Source organism: Heptranchias perlo, chromosome 1 (assembly GCF_035084215.1).
Source record: "Heptranchias perlo isolate sHepPer1 chromosome 1, sHepPer1.hap1, whole genome shotgun sequence".
In the NCBI taxonomy this organism is placed as follows: Eukaryota; Metazoa; Chordata; class Chondrichthyes; order Hexanchiformes; family Hexanchidae; genus Heptranchias; species Heptranchias perlo.
The window spans coordinates 3,535,356-3,559,022 of NC_090325.1; the positions used below are offsets into that span (position 1 = coordinate 3,535,356).

The 23,667-nt window shown below is 46.9% G+C and overlaps 1 protein-coding gene across 1 annotated transcript in view; it reads right to left on the reverse strand.

Annotated features, from left to right (window-relative positions):
* LOC137322321 (matrix metalloproteinase-21-like) overlaps window positions 1-23,667 on the reverse strand; it is a 49,098-nt gene that overhangs the window by 12,823 nt on the left and 12,608 nt on the right. Inside the window, exons 2-4 of the mRNA XM_067985343.1 lie at window positions 14,465-14,761; window positions 7,386-8,307; window positions 5,203-5,342 (exon numbers count right to left, since the gene is read on the reverse strand). Of these exons, the coding sequence (XP_067841444.1) occupies window positions 5,203-5,342; window positions 7,386-8,307; window positions 14,465-14,623 (1,221 nt within the window). The 5' untranslated portion in view covers window positions 14,624-14,761. The remainder of the gene's footprint in view (window positions 1-5,202; window positions 5,343-7,385; window positions 8,308-14,464; window positions 14,762-23,667) is intronic.

Below are 23,667 nucleotides of genomic sequence, written 5' to 3' on the forward strand. Positions count from 1 at the left end.
GGTTTGTGAGCTCTGGAGAAGGGTTTGTGAGCTCTGGAGGAAGGGTTTGTGAGCTCTGGAGGGAGGGTTTGTGGGCTCTGGTGGAAGGGTTTGTGAGCTCCGGAGGAAGGGTTTGTGAGCTCTAGAGGAAGGGTTTGTGGGCTCTAGAGGAAGGGTTTTTGAGCTCTGGAGGAAGGGTTTGTGGGCTCTAGAGGGAGGGTTTGTGGGCTCTAGAGAAGGGTTTGTGAGCTCTGGAGGAAGGGTTTGTGAGCTCTGGAGGAAGGGTTTGTGAGCTCCGGAGGAAGGGTTTGTGAGCTCTGGAGGAAGGGTTTGTGGGCTCTGGAGGAAGGGTTTTTGGGCTCTGGAGGAAGGGTTTGTGGGCTCTAGAGAAGGGTTTGTGAGCTCCGGAGGAAGGGTTTGTGAGCTCCGGAGGAAGGGTTTGTGAGCTCTGGAGAAGGGTTTGTGGGCTCTAGAGAAGGGTTTGTGAGCTCCGGAGGAAGGGTTTGTGAGCTCCGGAGGAAGGGTTTGTGAGCTCTAGAGGAAGGGTTTGTGAGCTCTGGAGAAGGGTTTGTGGGCTCTAGAGGAAGGGTTTGTGAGCTCTGGAGAAGGGTTTGTCAGCTCTGGAGGAAGGGTTTGTGAGCTCTGGAGAAGGGTTTGTGAGCTCTGGAGAAGGGTTTGTGAGCTCTGGAGGAAGGGTTTGTGAGCTCTGGAGAAGGGTTTGTGAGCTCTGGAGGAAGGGTTTGTGAGCTCTGGAGGAAGGGTTTGTGAGCTCTGGAGGAAGGGTTTGTGAGCTCTGGAGGAAGGGTTTGTGAGCTCTAGAGGAAGGGTTTGTGAGCTCCGGAGGAAGGGTTTGTGAGCTCCGGAGGAAGGGTTTGTGAGCTCCGGAGGAAGGGTTTGTGAGCTCTAGAGGAAGGGTTTGTGGGCTCTAGAGGAAGGGTTTGTGAGCTCCGGAGGAAGGGTTTGTGAGCTCTGGAGAAGGGTTTGTGAGCTCTGGAGGAAGGGTTTGTGAGCTCTGGAGGAAGGGTTTGTGAGCTCCGGAGGAAGGGTTTGTGAGCTCTAGAGGAAGGGTTTGTGGGCTCTAGAGAAGGGTTTGTGAGCTCTGGAGGAAGGGTTTTTGGGCTCTGGAGGAAGGGTTTGTGGGCTCTAGAGAAGGGTTTGTGAGCTCCGGAGGAAGGGTTTGTGAGCTCCGGAGGAAGGGTTTGTGAGCTCTGGAGAAGGGTTTGTGGGCTCTAGAGAAGGGTTTGTGAGCTCCGGAGGAAGGGTTTGTGAGCTCCGGAGGAAGGGTTTGTGAGCTCTAGAGGAAGGGTTTGTGAGCTCTGGAGAAGGGTTTGTGGGCTCTAGAGGAAGGGTTTGTCAGCTCTGGAGGAAGGGTTTGTGAGCTCTGGAGGAAGGGTTTGTGAGCTCTGGAGGAAGGGTTTGTGAGCTCTGGAGAAGGGTTTGTGAGCTCTGGAGAAGGGTTTGTGAGCTCTGGAGGAAGGGTTTGTGAGCTCTGGAGGAAGGGTTTGTGAGCTCTAGAGGAAGGGTTTGTGAGCTCTGGAGGAAGGGTTTGTGAGCTCTGGAGAAGGGTTTGTGAGCTCTGGAGAAGGGTTTGTGAGCTCTGGAGGAAGGGTTTGTGAGCTCTGGAGGAAGGGTTTGTGAGCTCCGGAGGAAGGGTTTGTGTGGCCCTCTCCGATCCTCAGTGATACGTCAAGTAAAACTCCGCATTACCCACAAACCTCACTCTTACAGTCCTACATCTGATGGGTTGCCTCCCTTCCCATGACTTTCCCCTGCTCATCGCAGCTCACGAACCCTCCCGTTCCACACAGCATTTGACAGTTTCTATCGGTGATGACCCTTCTCACCCTCAATCCCCTCCTTGAGCTCAAATGTGTCAACTTCCTTTTAACGGAGCTGACCATTGCAGTGTGAATTGCTTTATCTGTGACTATTCCACATCTTCATGACTCCAGGAGAATTAATTCAGGCTATGGGGGAAAAAGCGGGGGAGTGGGACTAATCGGATAGCTCTTTCAAAGAGCCGGCACAGGCACAACGGGCCGAATGGCCACCTTCTGTGCTGTAAGATTTTATACTTCAAATTTGCGACTAATGTCAAGCCTTTGCCCAAGGATCATTAGGTTTACACTGTGTCCTACACTGCGTATTGACAGTCGAATTGGATCATCGCATCCTGTCAGTTTTACTTTACTGATCATTGACAGGAAATGAGCTGATAGAAACTTTCGATATCAGGATGTCACCTGACTAGGAGGAAGTGATCTTAGGAACTGTCAGTGGCAGGAAATGACCTGAAACGAATAATAGCAGGAAGTGACTTGATAGAAACTAATAATATCAGGAAGTGACCTGATTGAAACTATTAATAGCAGGAAGTGACCTGATTGAAACTATTAATAGCAGGAAGTGACCTGATAGAAACTAATAATATCAGGAAGTGACCTGATAGAAGCTAATAATATCAGGAAGTGACCTGATTGAAACTATTAACAGCAGGGAGTGACCTGATTGAAACTATTAACAGCAGGAAGTGATCTGATTGAAACTATTAATAGCAGGGAGTGACCTGATAGAAACTAATAATATCAGGAAGTGACCTGATAGAATCTAATAATATCAGGAAGTGACCTAATAGAATCTAATAATATCAGGAAGTGATCTGATTGAAACTATTAATAGCAGGAAGTGACCTGATAGAAGCTAATAATATCAGGAAGTGACCTGATAGAATCTAATAATATCAGGAAGTGACCTGATAGAAGCTAATAATATCAGGAAGTGACCTGATTGAAACTATTAACAGCAGGGAGTGACCTGATTGAAACTATTAACAGCAGGAAGTGATCTGATTGAAACTATTAATAGCAGGGAGTGACCTGATAGAAACTAATAATATCAGGAAGTGACCTGATAGAATCTAATAATATCAGGAAGTGACCTGATAGAATCTAATAATATCAGGAAGTGATCTGATTGAAACTATTAATAGCAGGAAGTGACCTGATAGAAGCTAATAATATCAGGAAGTGACCTGATAGAATCTAATAATATCAGGAAGTGACCTGATTGAAACTATTAATAGCAGGAAGTGACCTGATAGAATCTAATAATATCAGGAAGTGACCTGATAGAATCTAATAATATCAGGAAGTGATCTGATTGAAACTATTAATAGCAGGAAGTGACCTGATAGAATCTAAATATGGGATTAGAGTAGACAGGGCTTGATGGCCGGCGCGGACACGATGGGCCGAAGGGCCTCTATCCGTGCTGTATAACTCTCTCTCTCTAATAATATCAGGAAGTGACCTGATAGAAACTAATAATATCAGGAAGTGATCTGATAGAATCTAATAATATCAGGAAGTGATCTGATTGAAACTATTAATAGCAGGAAGTGACCTGATAGAAACTAATAATATCAGGAAGTGATCTGATAGAATCTAATAATATCAGGAAGTGATCTGATTGAAACTATTAATAGCAGGAAGTGACCTGATAGAATCTAATAATATCAGGAAGTGATCTGATAGAATCTAATAATATCAGGAAGTGATCTGATAGAAACTAATAATAGCAGGAAGTTATCTGATAGAAGCTAATAATATCAGGAAGTGACCTCATAGAAACTGGCTGTGGCAGGAAGTGAGCTCATTGAAACTGGCTGTGGCAGGAAGTGACCTCTTGAAACTATTAATAGCAGGAAAAGCCAGGGCACTATAGACCAATTGGCTTAACATCGGTGGTGGGAAAGATAATGGAATCTTTACTCAAAGATGTAACAGAAAAACATCTAGAGAATGAAAATATAATAAAGAATAGTCAGCACAGGTTTCAGAAGGGAAGGTCATGCTTGACCAACCTTAATGAATTCTTTGAAGAATTAACAGAGAGTAGACCAGGGTAATGTAGTAGATGTAATATATTTGGATTTTCAAAAGGCATTTGATAAGGTACCACATAGTGGACACATGACTAAGGTCAGAGTATGTGGACTCAGGGGACAAGTAGCAGAATGGATAGTAAGCTGGCAACAAAACAGAAAACAGAGAGTAGGGGTTAAAGGTAGTTACTCAGACTGGCAAAAGGTGGGAAGTGGTGTTCCACAGGGATCGGTGCTGGGACCACTGTTGTTCACCATTTACATAAATGATTTGGACTCAGGAATCAGAAGTACAATTTCAAAATTTGTGGATGACACCAAATTGAGGGGTATAGTTAATACAGAGGAGAACTGCGACAAAATACAGGAAGACATTAATAAACTTGCAGAATGGGCGTGTAATTGGCAAATAAATTTCAATATATATAAGTGTGAGGTGGTGCATTTTGGTGGGAAGAATAAGGAGGCCACATACTGATTGGATAATAAGAGTCCAAATGGGGTGGAGGAGCAGAGGGATCTGGGGTACAGATACACAAATCATTAAAAGTAGTGACGCAGGTTAAAAAGGGCATAAAAAAAGCAAACCAAGCACTGGGGTTCATTTCTAGAGGGATAGAATTGAAAAGCAGAGATGTTATGTTAAACTTGTATAGAACCTTGGTTAGACCACACTTGGAGTACTGTGAACAGTTCTGGTCTCCATATTATAGAAAGGATATAGAGGCACTGGAGAAGGTGCAAAAAAGATTCATAAGGATGATACCAGAACTGAGAGGTTATACCTATCAGGAAAGATTGAGTAGGCTGGGGCTTTTTTCTCTGGAAAAGAGAAGACTGAGGGGTGACCTGATAGAGGTCTTTAAGATTATGAAAGCGTTTGATAGGGTAGATGTGGAGAAGATGTTTCCACTTGTGGGGGAGTCCAAATCCAGAGGTCACAAACTTAAAATAGTCACTAATAAATCCAATTGCTAATTCAGGAGAAACTTCTTTAGCCAGAGAGTGGTGAGAATGTGGAACTCACGACCACAAGGAGTGGTTGAGGTGATTAGCATCGATACATTTAAGGGGAAGCCAGGTAAACACATGAGGGAGAAAGGAATAGAAGGATATGCTCTAAGGGTGAGATGAAGTAGGGAGGGAGGAGGCTCGTGTGGAGCATAAACACCGGCATAGACCTGTTGGGCCGAATGGCCTGTTTCTGTGCTGTAGTTTTGATGTAACGTGATGATGTAAACTATTAATAGCAGGAAGTGACCTGATTGAAACTGTCAGTGGAAGGAAGTGAAGATGATGCTGAGATAGTTTTTAATGGATTATAAATGAGCGTCAGTAACCGTCAGTAAGCTGATTCCTTCATTGCTTGACGGGGTGACAAAATGCTCATCGTCATCAAAGTGGACGTCTCCTAGACGCCAGGCATGTGCGTACTCCTGTCCCGTCCCATCGAAAACCTGCGAGCAGCCGAGGTGCCTCTCTGAGGGGAATGGGAGAAGAAGCAATCAGTCTAAAGGCTGCATACACCCATCGAGAACTATCTAACCCCAATATTAGTTGCACGAAGCTTTCCCCCTCGATGTCCTCTCCTGAATGAACTGCCACGGTATGAAGTCACAGCCCTTGGCAACTCTCCCAGCCTGGAGACCGTGCTGGATATTCTACCGTGGAGGGCATCACATTGGAGCCCCAGCCCGCCTTCACCTGATGCCCAAATGGCGGCTTACCCATCGAGGACATCACTCAGGGGCCCCCATCCCACCTTCATCTGGTTTACTCCCGACTTTCTTTATTTGCGGACCTGGGTCCTGCCTCTCCTCAGCCTTTTCTTTCCCCAAAATAAGTTCAGTCCCTCGAAGCTTTCTTCGTATCATCACTCCCCCCCCCCCCCGCGGCCCCAACCCTCCCTACCCCCCTGCCACCCTGGGAGTTGCCTGAGGGAAATCCTCCAGTGTCTCCTCAAGTATAGTTGAGGTACGGATCAGCCATGATCAAATTGAATGGTAGGGACAGGCTCGAGGGGCTGAATGGCCTCCACCTCTTCCTATGTTGCTATGCTAAGCCTTGTTCACTTTCTACTACTGTCCTCTCTCTGTGCACTCTCAGTCCACGAAAATGATAGATTTACATTAACGTTATCCATTCCTCTCATCAGTATACAGACCTGGTTCGTGTCCACTCCCATCTGTTCATTCCTCCTGCAAACACGAGTTGACCCTGTGACTGTCACCACCTGCCATGGATCCCTCACTCTCAAATCCTCCTCACTGCTCCACCCCATCCTTTCTCAAGGGAGGGTATCCAACCGTGAGCACTCCATTCCAAATATGGCCTCACCACTCAGGACGGAAATATCCAGCCAACTTTTCAGCACCGTGAACTCCATTAGCCTAAAGGTTAAACACCTCACAGTGACTTAAACTGTCAGGCTTGGTGTAGAGGGAGCTTTACTCTGTATCTAACCCGTGCTGTACCTGACCCTGGGAGTGTTTGATGGGACAGTGTAGAGGGAGCTTTACTCTGTATCTAACCCGTGCTGTACCTGCCCTGGGAGTGTTTGATGGGACAGTGTAGAGGGAGCTTTACTCTGTATCTAACCCGTGCTGTACCTGCCCTGGGAGTGTTTGATGGGACAGTGTAGAGGGAGCTTTACTCTGTATCTAACCCGTGCTGTACCTGCCCTGGGAGTGTTTGATGGGACAGTGTCGAGGGAGCTTTACTCTGTATCTAACCCGTGCTGTACCTGCCCTGGGAGTGTTTGATGCGACAGTGTAGAGGGAGCTTTACTCTGTATCTAACCCGTGCTGTACCTGCCCTGGGAGTGTTTGATGGGACAGTGTAGAGGGAGCTTTACTCTGTATCTAACCCTTGCTGTACCTGCCCTGGGAGTGTTTGATGGGACAGTGTGGAGGGAGCTTTACTCTGTATCTAACCCGTGCTGTACCTGCCCTGGGAGTGTTTGATGGGACAGTGTGGAGGGAGCTTTACTCTGTACCTAACCCATGCTGTACCTGCCCTGGGAGTGTTTGATGGGACAGTGTAGAGGGAGCTTTACTCTGTATCTAACCCATGCTGTACCTGCCCTGGGAGTGTTTGATGGGACAGTGTGGAGGGAGCTTTACTCTGTATCTAACCCGTGCTGTACCTGCCCTGGGAGTGTTTGATGGGACAGTGTAGAGGGAGCTTTACTCTGTACCGAACCCGTGCTGTCCCTGCCCTGGGAGTGTTTGATGGGACAGTGTAGAGGGAGCTTTACTCTGTATCTAACCCGTGCTGTACCTGCCATGGGAGTGATTGATGGGACAGTGTAGAGGGACCTTTATTCTGTATCTAACCCGTGCTGTACCTGCCCTGGGAGTGTTTGATGGGACAGTGTAGAGGGAGCTTTACTCTGTATCTAACCCGTGATGTTCCTGCCCTGGGCGTGTTTGATATCTGCCTTAATGAAAGGGGCTGAGGGACCCCGAGTACGCACTGAATTCCAATACATATATTTTTGATATGCAAAAACTGAGTTCCTTACTTGTTCCAAATCCCAGTTTGATGTCTATGTCAGAGGCAGGGGAAGTCAAGTCCTCTTCAAATATCAAGGGGGTGACTTCACTCCACATTCGAAAGGCTAATTTTAGGATCATCTTCTGTTCGTCTATCGTCAGCTGCGAGCTGTAGCCTTCGTCCAGAATCCGCCATTTCAGTTTGGTCTTTGTGAAGGCGAGCAGGGGGAAAGTGTTATCCAGTAAGTCTGAGGAGCCTCGTTTCCTCCGCATCTTATCCACGAGCCACCTTAGGAAGCGCTTTCTGCGGCTCAGGCCGGGTATGGCACCTTCCCTGGAGATCTCCACCTCATTCGATTGGCTTTGGATGGAGATCCCTGTGCCATTCGATTGGCCTTGATCGGAGACCTCTGTGCCATTTGATTGGTCGTGATTGGAGATCTCTGTGCCATTCGATTGGTCTTCGCTGGAGATCTCCAAACCATTAGGTTGGGTGTTCTGGTGGGAGGCCTCTCTGCGCTTGGGTTGGCTCACAATCGGATTTGCTGGGAGGTTACCGCGTCCTGCGAGTTGATCAGTTGGTGCGTTATCGCCCAGAATGGCGCTGCGTCCCAGAGTGCCATTCAGAGTGTCGGAGTCATTGTTCTGTGCCTTGTGATCCGGGACTCCACAACGAGGCATGTTCATGGCATCTTTGGTGGCATCGTCCAGAATCCCGGTGACAGGAAGGCCATTGGCTTTCTGGAATCTCTGGAGTGCACTGGCGTACTTGGCCTGCATCTCCTGAGACTCCTCCTGCTCCTTCAAGTGCCTGCGGCTGTAATGCCCTTCCAGCAGGAGCACAGAGATGTCCAGCGGAGAGGGGTCATCATCCAATGGGACCGAGACACCTTGGTAGGCCAGGTCCTCCCAGTTTACGGGCTCTGTCCACCCATATTTGTCGAGATATTCCTTAAAAAAAAAGGCAGAAAAATGCATCAAAAGTCAAAATGAAATTGGTGCTGTGTAGTTAACCAGTTAGTTGGGAATAGGGCAGACTGAGGATAGGGGAGGTGTCTCTGAGAACTCTGCGCCCTCCAACTGTGGCCTTTTGTACATCCCCCACTCCCTTCACCCCGTGCCTTCAGCTGCCTAGGCCCTAAGGAATGGAATTCCCTTTCTAAACCTCTCTACCTCTCTCGCCTCCTTTAAGACGCTCCTTAAAACCTCCCTCTTTGACCAAGCTTTTGGTCACCTGTCCTAATATCTCCTTATGTGGCTCGGTGTCAAATTTTGTTTGATTAACGCTCCTGTGAAGCGCCTTGGGACATTGTACTATGTTAAAGGCACTATATAAATGCAGGTTGTTGTTGTAGGAGGTGGAGAGGTGATGGGAATGGGAACCTGGTGGTCCTGATACGAGACTCTCATCCTAGAGGTGATGAGTTCCAATCCCATCGCAACTTGTGAAATTGAGTAAATCAGAAACTAACCATGAAAGCTGCCGGATTGTGGTAATAACCCATCTGGTGCACCAATTTTGCCCACGTAAAGAATAAATAATTCAAACAAAGATCAATGATCTGTAAATGTAGGGGATCCACTGGAGGTGGGGGCTCCGCCATAGAATAATCAACCGTGGGCAGTGACGGAGTGTAAGATGGAGAGGTTTCGTGTTGACAGAACGGGAGGACTGGAGCGGAGAGTGAACAAGGCTCAAAGTCAGCGTCAAAGAACGTCCCAGGACGCCCCAAAGCACCTCATAGTCAGTGAATCACTTTCTGAAGTGCAGTCACTCTTGTAATGTAGGAAACGCGACAGCCAATTTGCACACAGCAAGCTCCCACAAACAGCAATGAGATAAAATGATCAGTTTTTCGGAGGTGTTGGTTGAGGGATAAATATTGGCCTAGAACTCCCCGGCTCTTCTTCGAAATAGTGGCCGTGGGACCTTTTACGTCCACCCGAGAGGGCAGACGGGGCCTCCGTTTAACATCTCATTCGAAAGACAGCACCTCCGACAGTGCAGCGCTCCCTCAGTACTGTACCGGGAATGTCAGCCCAGATTATGTGCTCAAGTCTCTGGAGCGGGATTATGAATCCGCGACTTTCTGGCTGCCGAGAGATTTGTAACTGTTTTTGGAGGTCTCCTCGACTTCAATCCTAGGACGCGGGGACATAGCATTTAGAGCCAGGACGTGCAGGAGTGAAGTTAGGAAATGCTTCCACACGCAAAGGGTGGGAGAAGTTTGGAACGCTCTTCTGCAAATGGCAGTTGATGCTAGCTCACTGGTGAATGTTAAATCTGAGATTGATAGATTTCTGTGAACCAAGGGTATTAAGGGATATGGGGATAAGACGGGTATATGGAGTTAGGTCACAGGTCGACCATGATCACATTGAATGGCGGAACAGGCTCGAGGGGCTAAATGCCACTGCCACTTGCTGCCTCCTGATATGTGCCACCTTCTCCTGCAAGAAAGCGGGACGTGTGTCTGGGTGATGTGCCTGTCATGGTTGAATAGCTGCCAGTGTGTGTGGCCTGTGAGTTGTGGGTGGGCGGCTTGAATCAGTGGTAATGTGTCAGGGTGAGAGGAAGCATCTGATTGGAAGAGTTGCGTACTGATGGAAAGAGTTTGTTGGTATGTGGGTGAGGGGGGTGTAGTGTGTGGAGCAGTTGGTGGGAGACGCCACTTGACAGTTGACCTCACTCACCTTGACCATTCATGTCAAAGCATTGAACTTCTTCCTGCACTGCATCCATGTTCATGATGCTGTGTGCCTGGCATTGACTTCGTCCCCCGCTGCCTCCCACTGACTTTTGAGTATATGTCTGGAGGGCCTCTTGCCCCCCCCCCCCCCCGTGGATATAGGATGTCCCTCCTTCTGTCCACCTCTTGCATCAAGGCTTCTAGTGCATCAGCAGAGAACCTTGGTGCATGCACTCTCGCAGGCCTGGTACCAACTCAGATCGGCAGATTGGCGAGGTCTGGCATGCAGGATGGATGATGTGGGATTTAGTGGTGCGCAACCTTTGTTCAATGTTTGAACATAACTCATCAGTTTGTAAACATAGGGATGGGATCTGAATCTGTGTTTTACGTGTGCGATGTCTGATCTCCGCTCAGACTCCGTGCAGACCTGTATCTTATTTTTAGCAAGTAACAGGTACCGGCTCCCTTTAAGAGATACAGCCTGCCTTTAAGAGATTTGTGCTCCCCCTGCTGGTGGAAAGTGTGAATGTTGTGGAATCGTCGCCTCAACCCTTGACGGGAGCACTGGGCCCAGGTTAATTGCGGATCATGATACCCACACCCGGTTTCGGGGGTTAACCAATTTAACCCCTTATACCTCTGTTAATAAAGCCCAGGATCCCGTATGCATTTTTAAACAGCCTTCTCCACTTGTCCTGCCACCTTCAAAGATTTGTCTACACACACCCCCAGGTCTCTCTGTTCCTGCATCCCCTTTAAAATTATACCATTTAGTTTATATTGCCTCTCCTCATTCTTCCCACCAAAATATATCACTTCACACTTCTCGGTGTTAAATTTCATCTGCCATGTGTCTGCCCATTTCACCAGTCTGTCTCTGTCCTCCTGAAGTCTGTTACTATCCTCCACATTGTTTACTACATTTCCAAGTTTCGTGTCTTTTGCAATTATACCCAAGTCCAGGTCATTAATATATATCAAAAAGATCAGTGGTCCTAATACTGACCCCTGGGGAACACCACTGTAAACTTCCCTCCAGTCTGGAAAACAACCGTTCTCTGCTACTCTGCTTTCTGTCTCTTAGTCAGTTTGGTATCCACGCTGCCACTGTCCCTTTAATCCCGTGGGCTTTAATTTTACTAACAAGTCTATTCTGTGGTACTTTATCAAATGCCTTTTGAAAGTCCATATTCACAACATCAACTGCACTACCCTCATCAACCCTCTCCGTTACTTCATCAAAGAACTCAATCAAATTAGTCAAACACGATTTTCCTTTAACAAATCCGTGCTGACTTTCATTTATTAGCCCATACTTTTCCGAGTGCCAAAATTAATTTTGACCGGATTATTGTCTCTAAAAGTTTCCCCACCACCGACGTTAGGCTGTCTGGCCTGTAATTGTCGGGTTTATCTCTCTCCCCTTTTTTGACCAGGGGTGTAACATTTACAATCCCCCAGTCCTCCGTCACCATCCCCATATCTAAGGAGGATTGGAAGATTGTGGTCAGAGTCTCCGCAATTTCCACCCTTACTTCCCTCAGTAACCTCGGATGCATCCCATCCGGACCGGGTGACTTTTCTACTTTGAGTACTGCCAATCTTTTAATTACCTCCTCTTTATCTATTTTTATCCCATCCAATATCACCATTACCTCCTCCTTTACTGTGATATTGGCAGCATCCTCTTCTCTAGTGAAGACAGATGTGGATTATTCATTTAGTGCCTCAGCCACGCCCTCTGCCTCCACAAGGAGATCTCTTTTTTTGTCCCTAATCGGTCCCACATTTCCTTTGACTACACTTTTTACTATTTATATGTTTTATGTTACCCACTAATCTATTCTCATTCTCTCTCCCTGCCCCTCTCATTCCCTTTTGTAGATCTCCTATGTACTTTCTGTATTCAGCCTCATTCTCTATTGTATTATGAACCTTACATTCATCATAAGCCTCCTTTTTCTGTTTTATTTTAATCTCTCTATCTTTAGTCTTCCAGGGAGCTGTAGCTTTGGATGCCCTTTCCCCCTCGTAGGGATGTGTCTACTCTGTACCCGAACCAACTCCTCCCTGAAGGTCTCCCATTGTTCAGTTACTGTTTTGCCTGTCAACTTTTGATTCCAATCCACCGGGGCAAAATCTAATTTCAACTCACTGAAATTAGCCCACCTCCAGTTAAGCATTTTCGCATTTGATTTTTCCTTGTCCTTCTCCATAACTATTATAAACCTAATGATGTTATAATGACTGTTCCCCAAATGCTCCCCCTTTGAAACATGCTCCACCTGCCCCACCTCAGTCCCCAGAACGAGGTCCAGTACAGTTTCCTTCCTGGTTGGGCTGGAAACATACTGTTCCAGAAAGTTTTCTTGAACACATTTCAGGAATTCCTTCCCCTCTTTGCCCTTTACACTGTTACTATCCCGGTCTATATTGGGACAATTGAGTCCCCCATTATCACTTCTCTATAGTTCTTGCATCTTTCTGTAATTTGCCTACAGATATTCTCCTCTATCTTCTTCCCACTATTTGGTGGCCTATAGTATGCACCCAATAGTGTGGTAACTCCTCTATTGTTCCTTAATTCCAGACAAATAGATTCTGTCTTTGACCTCTCAACTATATCATCCCTTTCCAGTGCTATAATAGTTTCTTTGATCAATACTGCCACCCTCCTCCTTTCTTTCCTTCCCTATCTTTCCTGAATACCTTGTAGCCATGAATATTAAGTACCTAATCCTCCCCTTCTTTGGGCCAGGTCTCTGTTATTGCCATTATATCATAGCCCATGTGGCGATTTGAGCCTGGAGCTCACCAACCTTATTTACCCCGCTACGTGCATTCATGTACATGCGCTCCAATCTCATAGACTGCCTTGCATTTGCCGCCAGTCTGATCCCTCCTATTTCTGAACTATTCTTTACTCTAGTACAACTTCTCCCTTCCAATCCTCTGTGCTCTTTGTTTCTCTTCTCTAATGTTTCACCCTGGTGCCCATCCTCCTGTCAAATTAGTTTAAACCCTCCCCCACAGCAGTGGTTGACCTCCCCGCGAGGACATTGGTCCCAGCTCTGGTGAGGTGTGACCCGTCCACCTTGTACAGGTCCCTCCTGCCCTAGAACAGTTCCCAATGCCCCAGGAATCTGAAGCCCTCCCTCCTGCACCATTTCTCCAGCCGTGCATTACCCTGTCTTGTCTTACTATTCCAATACTCACTCGCACTTTGCACTGGGAGTAATCCAGAGATTACTTTGAGGTCCTGCTTTTTAACTTCCTCCCTACCCCCTGAACCTCTGCCTGTAGGACCTCAACCCTTTTCCTTCCAATGACATTGTTTCCCACATGGACCACGACGTCTGGCTGTTCCCCTCTCCCCTGCGGAATGTTCTGCACCCTCTCCATGATGCCCTTTACCCTGGCACCAGGGAGGCAACACACCGTGCGAGACTCACGTCGACGGTTGCAGAAACGCCTGTCGACCCCCCGACTATCGAATCCCCGAGAACAGCTGCATTCCTTTTACCCCTGTGCAGCCGAGTCTCCAATAAATCCAATAGGGAATTCAGGAGAAACTTCTTTACCCAGAGAGTGGTGAGAATGTGGAACTCGCTACCACAAGGAGTAGTTGAGACAACTAGCATAGATACATTTAACGGAAAGCTGGATAAAGACACGAAGGAGAAAGGAATAGAATTGTGTTCAATTCTGGACACCGCACTTTAGGAAGGATGTCAAGGCCTTAGAGAGGAGATTTACTAGAATGGTACCAGGGATGAGGGACTTCAGTTATGTGGAGAGACTGGAGAAGCTGGGATTGTTCTCCTTAGAGCAGAGAAGGTTAAGGGGAGATTTGATAGAGGTGTTCAAAATCATGAAGGGTTTTGACAGAGTAAATAAGGAGAAACTGTTTCCAGTGGCAGGAGGGTCGGTAACCAGAGGACACAGATTTAAGGTGATCGGCAAAAGAGTCAGAGGTGACATGAAACATTTTTTACACAGCGAATTGTGATGATCTGGAATGCGCTGCCTGAAAGGGCGGTGGAAGCAGATTCAATAATAACTTTCAAAAGGGCATTGGATAAATACTTGAAGGAAGAAATTTGCAGGGCTACGGGGAAAGAGCAGGGGAATAGGACTAATTGGATAGCTCTTTCAAAGAGCCAGCATGATACGCTGGGCCGAATAGTCTCCTTCCGTGCTGTAACCTTTCTATGATTCTATGATTCCTCCTTTAAGACGCTCCTTAAAACCCACCTCTTTGACCAAGCTTTTGATCACCCGTCCTAATGTCTCTTTATGTGGCTCGGGGTCAAATTTTGTTTGATAATCGCTCCTGTGAAGCGCCTACTATGTTAAAGGCGCTATATAAATGCAGGTTGTTGTTGCTGTAGCACTCTGTCTGTGCCGTGACCTACCTGGGCTGACTCAGTAGTCAGGACAGGTCGAGCCCTCGTCCACACCCTCTCTTGGATGTCAGAGTGGTCACGGCTGTGATAGACCTTCTCACCCACGCTCAATGCCAGGAAGCAGAGGTGAAGACACAGGGACAGCACCCCACCTCCAAGATGCCTCATGCTCCTCTCAACCGGCTGACGCTTGTCTACAAGGCTCACACGTTCTCCCTGGGACGACAGGACGAGTAACTTGGCTGCGATAAATACTTGGCTGAAGACAATCAGTTCTCCTGGTCACGTTTTCATCTCAGCTCCCACCTGAGAGGCGATGGTGTGTGAGAGAGAGGACAGGGTTAGAGGCGTACAAACCAAACCGTCTAATAGTGTAGAGAGGTCTCATTCTCAGCTGTGGAATGTCAACGTTCCCGAGTGGGCCAAGACACAGCAAACTAATGTACAATAAATAAATCTCTGTCATTAAACCAAAACATCTCAGAGTGCGTCACACAGTGAATTAGGAACAAAGCAACTGGAGGAGGCCATTCAGCCCCTCGATCCTGTTGCATAGGAACAGGAGGAGGCCATTCAGCCCCTCTATCCTGTTACATAGGAACAGGAGGAGGCCATTCAGCCCCTCGATACTGTTGCATAGGATCAGGAGGAGGCCATTCAGCCCCTCGATCCTGTTGCATAGGATCAGGAGGAGGCCATTCAGCCCCTCGATCCTGTTTCATAGGAACAGGAGGAGGCCATTCAGCCCCTCGATCCTGTTGCATAGGAACAGGAGGAGGCCATTCAGCCCCTCGATCCTGTTTCATAGGAACAGGAGGAGGCCATTCAGCCCCTCTATCCTGTTACATAGGAACAGAAGGAGGATATTCAGCCCCTTGAACCTGTTCCGCCATTCAATTAGATCATGGCTGATCTGTATCCTAACTCCATTTACCCGCCTTGGTTCCATATCTATTAATACCCTTTACCTAACAAAAATCTATCAATCCCAGTTTTGAAATTTTCAATTGACCCCCAGCCTCAACAGCTTTTTGGGGGAGAGAGTTCCAGATTCCCACTCCCCTTTGTGTGAAGAAGTGCTTCCTGACATCACCCCTGAACGGCCGAGCTCTAATTTTAAGGTTATGTCCCCTTGTTCTGGACTCCCCCCACCAGAGGAAATAGTTTCTCTCTATCGACCCTATCAAATCCTTTAATCACCTTAAACACCTCGATTAGATCACCCCTCAATCTTCTATACTCGAGGGAATACAAGCCCAGTCTATGTAACCTGTCCTCGTAATTTAACCCTTCTGAAGTATAATTATTTTAGTCACCAAGGCAAACCCAGCAGCTATTTTAGTTATATGGGTGAATATAGAAGCCTGCATTATGTGCTCAAGTCCTGAGGGACATTTTAAGACGACTCGCTGGGCAAGAAACTGACGGGATCAGATCGGCCGCCCATTTTACACTCCCAATTTTACTATCCATTGACTTCGACTCTCGGAGATGTTGAGGAGCAAAGGGTCCGCACTGGGCAAAATGGAGCAATCTCAGTCCCCTCTGGCACTGTCAAACTCTCCGCTGCCTCTCAGTGTCTGCACCTTTAGTGGGTTTCCCCAAATTCTTTGAAGGTTTGTCACTGTCCATTCCTAAACTCACAAATCACACACACATAAACACACACCACACACACACAGAAATACACCCACCAGACATACAAAAACACACACACCACACAGACTGAAATACACACACACAGAAACACACAGACCACACACACAGAAACACACGCACTGCACACACAGAAACACACAGACCACACACACAGAAACACACACAGAAATATGCACACCACACACACAGAAATACACACACACAGAAATATACACACCACACACACAGAAACACACACAGAAATACACACACACAGAGAAATATACACACCACACACAGAAATATACACAGAAACACACACAGAAATATACACATCACACACACAGAAATATACACACCACACACACAGAAACACACACAGAAATATACACACCACACACACAGAAACACACACAGAAATATACACACCACACACACAGAAACACACACAGAAATATACACACCACACACACAGAAACATACACACCACACACACAGAAACACACACAGAGATATACACACCACACACACAGAAACACACACAAATATACACACCACACAAACACACAAAAACACACAAAAACACACAGAAATATACAGACCACACACACAAAAACACACACAGAAATATACACACCACACACACAGAAATATACACAGAAACACACACAAAATATACAGACCACACACATAGAAATAGACACACCACACACACAGAAACACACACAGAAATATACACACCACACACACAAACACACACACCACACACATAGAAATATGCACAGAAACACACAGAAATATACACAACACACACACAGAAACACACACAGAAATATACACACACACAGAAATATACACAGAAACACACACAGAAATATACACACCACACACACACACCACACACACACAGAAATACACAGAGAAACACACACAACACTCACAAGCAGAAATACACCTACCAGACATACAAAAACACACACACCACACGGACTGGAAAACACACACACACAAACACACGCACTGCACACACACAGATCACACATGCACAGAAACACGCACATGTCACAGACCACACACGCACAGAAACACACACAGAGAAACATATGAACACATATGAATTAGAGCAGGAGTAGGCCATTTGGCCCCTCGAGCCTGCTGTGCCATTTGATAAGATCATGGCTGATCTGATTGTGACCTCAACCCTACTTTCCTGTCTACCAACACACACCAGACACACACTGAAACACACATGCAGAAACACACACACCATTCACACACAGAAATGCACACTGCACATACACAGAAACATACACACACTGCACATACATAAACACACACACCAGACACACACAAGCACACACAAAGACAGAAATACACACACACACCGCACACACACAGAAACACACACACACCGCACACACACACCGCACACACACACCGCACACACACACCGCACACACACAGAAACACACACAGAAACACACACCGCACACACACACCGCGCACACACAGCACACACACAGAAACACACACACCGCACACACACAGAAACACACACACCGCACACACACACACAAACACACACACCGCACACACACACAGAAACACACACACCGCACACACACACACACCGCACACATACAGAAACACACACACCGCACACATACAGAAACACACACACCGCACACACACAGAAACACACACACCGCACACACACAAACACACACACACAAACACACACACACAGAAACACACACACCGCACACACACACAGAAACACACACACCGCACACACACACAAACACACACACCGCACACACACACAAACACACACACACAAACACACACACCGCACACACAGAAATACACACACCTCACACACACACCGCACACACACACCGTGCACACACAGAAATACACACACCTCACACACACACCGCACACACACACCGTGCACACACAGAAATACACACACCGCACACATGGAAACACACACACCGCACACACACAGAAACACACACACAGAAACACACAGAAACACACACACAGAAACACACACACCGCACACACACAGAAATACACACACCTCACACACACAGAAATACACACACCGCACACACACAGAAATACACACACCTCACACACACACCGCACACATGGAAACACACACACCGCACACACACAGAAACACACACACAGAAATACACACACCGCACAGCCACAGAAATACACACACCTCACACACAGAAACACACACACAGAAATACACACACCGCACACATGGAAACACACACACCGCACACATGGAAACACACACACCGCACACACACGGAAACACACACACCGCACACACACAGAAACACACACACAGAAATACACACACCGCACACACACAGAAACACACACACCAAACCAACAGAAATCACTCCCACACACATTAATACACACACCGCACACACACAGAAACACACACACCGCACACATGGAAACACACACACCGCACACATGGAAACACACACACCGCACACATGGAAACACACACACCGCACACATGGAAACACACACACCGCACACACAGAAACACACACACAGAAATACACACACCGCACACACATGGAAACACACACACCGCACACATGGAAACACACACACCGCACACACACACAAACACACACACCGCACACACACAGAAACACACACACCAAACCAACAGAATCCCCTCCCACACACATTAATACACACACCGCACAGACACAGAAATACACACACCGCACACACACAGAAACACACACACCACACAGACACAGAAACACACACACAGAAACACACACACCACACAGACACAGAAACACACACACAGAAACACACACACCACACAGACACAGAAACACACACACAGAAATACACACACCGCACACACATGGAAACACACACACCGCACACACACAGAAACACACACACACAGAAATACACACACCGCACAGACACAGAAAATTACACACACCGCACACACACAGAAACACACACACCACACAGACACAGAAACACACACACAGAAACACACACACCACACAGACACAGAAACACACACACAGAAATACACACACCGCACACACATGGAAACACACACACCGCACACATGGAAACACACACACCGCACACACAGAAACATACACACCAAACCAACAGAATCCACTCCCACACACATTAATACACACACCGCACACACAGAAACACACACACCGCACAGACACAGAAATACACACACCGCACACACACAGAAATACACACACCTCACACACAGAAACACGCACACCAAACACACAGAAACCACTCCCACACACATTAATACACACACCTCACACACAGAAACACGCACACCAAACACACAGAAACCACTCCCACACACATTAATACACACACCTCACACACAGAAACACAGACACAGAAATACACACACCGCACACACAGAAACACACACACTACCACACACCACAACCCCCCAGAAATATACACACAGAGAAACATACAGAAATACACGCACCACACACAGAAATACACTCATCACACACCGAGATACACGAACAGAAATACACACACCACACACAGAAATATGCACACAGAAATACACTCATCACACAAACACAAATATGCACAGATACACATGCACTACAGAAATACACACACCACTCACACATACCACACACACATAGAAACACACACACAAAAATATACACACACACAGAAATACACACACCACTCACACATACCAAACACACATAGAAACACACGCACAGAAATACACACACACACAGAAATACCAAACACACATAGAAACACACGCACAGAAATACACACACGCACAGAAATACACATGCACGGAAATATACGCTCATAGACACACACAGAAACACACACACAAAATACACACAAAAATATTCACACACACACACTGACTCACATGCACGGTAATGGAATGGAACCTGTGTAAGGTCCCAACCAGCAGAGACAGACGAGCAATTCTTCATGTGTCTGCAGTACTCAGTAACAGGGACCATAACTCTCGGGAATTCCGTGCTGCTCTCCTTCCCTCCCCATGGAGCGGTGGAATCCACTACACATGGGGAATGTCTCGAGGTCAGTGAGGAGTGCGAACTTTATTACAGCAAGATTATTGAAAAAGGAGGAGAGGCTAAATGTTTTCACACCCTAACTCTAAGCTCACAGCCAATGAGGAGGTGTCAGGGAGGGTATCTGTGATTTAGGAGAGTTCCTTTGGTTGTTTCTGACATCCTTATTGGGCGAAACGTGCCTTCCCTTATCCAGAAAGAAAACTCTGGCTCGAAGGGGAATTGAAATGCCTGTTTGCCAGAGTGTGTGTTCCACTCACCCCTCAACTCTGTCCTTGTAGTTTGAGGTAAAGTTATAGAATCATAGAATCATAGAATCATAGAAGTTACAACATGGAAACAGGCCCTTCGGCCCAACATGTCCATATAGCCCAGTTTATACCACTAAGCTAGTCCCAGTTGCCTGCACTTGGCCCATATCCCTCTATACCCATCTTACCCATGTAACTGTCCAAATGCTTTTTAAAAGACAAAATTGTACCCGCCTCTACTACTGCCTCTGGCAGCTCATTCCAGACACTCACCACCCTTTGAGTGAAAAAATTGCCCCTCTGGACCCTTTTGTATCTCTCCCCTCTCACCTTAAATCTATGCCCCCTCGTTATAGACTCCCCTACCTTTGGGAAAAGATTTTGACTATCGACCTTATCTATGCTCCTCATTGTTTTATAGACTTCTATAAGATCACCCCTTAACCTCCTACTCTCCAGGGAAAAAAGTCCCAGTCTGTCTAACCTCTCCCTATAAGTCAAACCATCAAGTCCCGGTAGCATCCTAGTAAATCTTTTCTGCACTCTTTCTAGTTTAAGAATATCCTTTCTATAATAGGGTGACCAGAACTGTACACAGTATTCCAAGTGTGGCCTCACCAATGCCCTGTACAACTTCAACAAGACATCCCAACTCCTGCATTCAATGTTCTGACCAATGAAACCAAGCATGCCGAATGCCTTCTTCACCACCCTATCCACCTGTGACTCCACTTTCAAGGAGCTATGAACCTGTACTCCTAGATCTCTTTGTTCTATAACTCTCCCCAACGCCCTACCATTATTGGAGTAGGTCCTGGCCCGATTCGATCTACCAAAATGCATCACCTCACATTTATCTAAATTAAACTCCATCTGCCATTCATCGGCCCACTGGCCCAATTTATCAAGATCCCGTTGCAATCCTAGATAACCTTCTTCACTGTCCACAATGCCACCAATCTTGGTGTCATCTGCAAACTTACTAACCATGCCTCCTAAATTCTCATCCAAATCATTAATATAAATAACAAATAACAGCGGACCCAGTTGATTTCATCGCTTCCCTCATCCTCCGCCCCCTCGAGGGAGTCTCATGCTGGGTACAGGTGTGAGAGGCCAGACTCGCTCCAATACCTCGCCCAATGGCCTACTGTTCAATCGGAATCTTAGCCCAGTGGCAAGACGCAAAAAATAATCAGGAAGGCTAATGGAATGTTGGCCTTTATCTCGAGGGGGCTGGAATATAAAGGGGTGGAAGTTATGTTCCAGCTGTACAGAACTCTGGATAGACCACATCTGGAGGATTGGGTTCAGTTCTGGGCTCTCAGGAAGGATACATTGGCCTCGGAGTGGGTGCAGCACAGATTCACCAGAATGATACCGGGGCTTAAAGGGTTAAATTACGAGGACAGATTGCATAGACTGGGCTTGTATTCCCTTGAATATAGAAGACTAAGGGATGATCCAATTGAGGTGTTTAAGATGATTAAAGGATTTGATAGGGTAGATAGAGAGAAACTATTTCCTGTGGTGGGAGAGTCCAGAACAAAGGGACATAACCTTAAAATTAGAGCTCGGCCGTTCAGGGGTGATGTCAGAAAGCACTTCTTCACACAAAGGGGAGTGGGAATCTGGAACTCTCTCCCCCAAAAAGGCTGTGGATGCTGGGGGTCAATTGAAAATTTCAAGACTGAGAGCGATAGATTTTTGTTGGGTAACGAGGGATACGGAGCAAAGGCGGGTAAATGTGGTTAAGATACAGATCAGCCATGATCTAATTGAGTGTTGGAACTGGCTTGATGGGCTGAATGGCCCCTTCCTGTTCCGAGGTTCTGAAATTCCTGTGTTCCTTCCCTGGTAACTGATCCCTTAACACCATTCCCTTTTTGATGAAGAGGTTCCCCAAACCTCCCTTCTTACTCTGGATGTTCGAATGTTTCACTTGTTTTTCTGTAGCTCTCTCTGCTCTCAGCACTGACAGTCTACTCCTCGCCATCCAAAACTCTACTGCCCGTATCCTAACTCGCACCAAGTCCCGTTCACCCATCACCCGCTGTGCTCGCTGACCTACATTGGCTCCCGGTTCGGGAACACCTCGATTTTAAAATTCTCATCCTTGTGTTCAACTCCCTCCATGACCTCGGCCCCTTCCTATCTCTGTAACCTCCTCCTGCCCTACAACCCTCCGAGATCTCTGCGCTCCTCCAATTCTGGCCTCTTGTACATCCCCGATTTTAATCGCTCCACTACTGGCGGCCGTGCCTTCAGCTGCCTGGACCCCAAGCTCTGGAATTCCCTCAATAAACCTCTCCACCCTCCACCTCTCTCCCCTCCTTTAAGACGTTCCTTAAAACCTACCTCTTTGTCCAAGCTTTTGGTCACCTGTCCTAATATCTCCTTATACGGCTCAGTGTCATATTTTGTTTGTAAATTGCTCCTGTGAAGTGCTTTGGGACATTTTACTACAATAAAGGCGCTACATAAATGCAAGTTGTTGTTGTCTCTCCCTCGGCTCCCTTTCTTCTGTGCTGTAACTGAGATGAGTTGAGCTGTCTCGGTCCCAATACTGACCTTTTCCACGCTTCACCTATGATTGAAATAACACTTGTGGGGTGTGATACAGGTAGGCTCAGGATGGGAACTTGCTCTTCACTCTGTTTAAATTTATAAACCGCACGATAAAATGGATAATTTACCTGGATATTCAAATTTAAAGAAATAGGACTGAGCAAAATCTTTGAGACTGAACAATCCGACCCTTCTTGTGAGGAAGCGACATCCCCAGTGATGCTGGCGGCCTTATGCTGTCGTGCACTTGGACATCCAGAAAGCTTTTGAATAAGTATCACAAAAAAGGCTGTGGGAGATGTATTGAGTGGGGTGTCCCAGAGATTGATGACGGGGAGATGTATTGAGTGGGGTGTCCCAGAGATTGATGTTTGGGGAGATGTATTGAGTGGGGTGTCCCAGAGATTGATGTTTGGGGAGATGTATTGAATGGGGTGTCCCAGAGATTGATGTCGGGGGTGATGTATTGAGTGGGGTGACCCAGAGATTGATGTCGGGGTGATGTATTGAGTGGGGTGTCCCAGAGATTGATGTCGGGGAGATGTATTGAGTGGGGTGTCCCAGAGATTGATGTTTGGGGAGATGTATTGAATGGGGTGTCCCAGAGATTGATGTCGGGGAGATG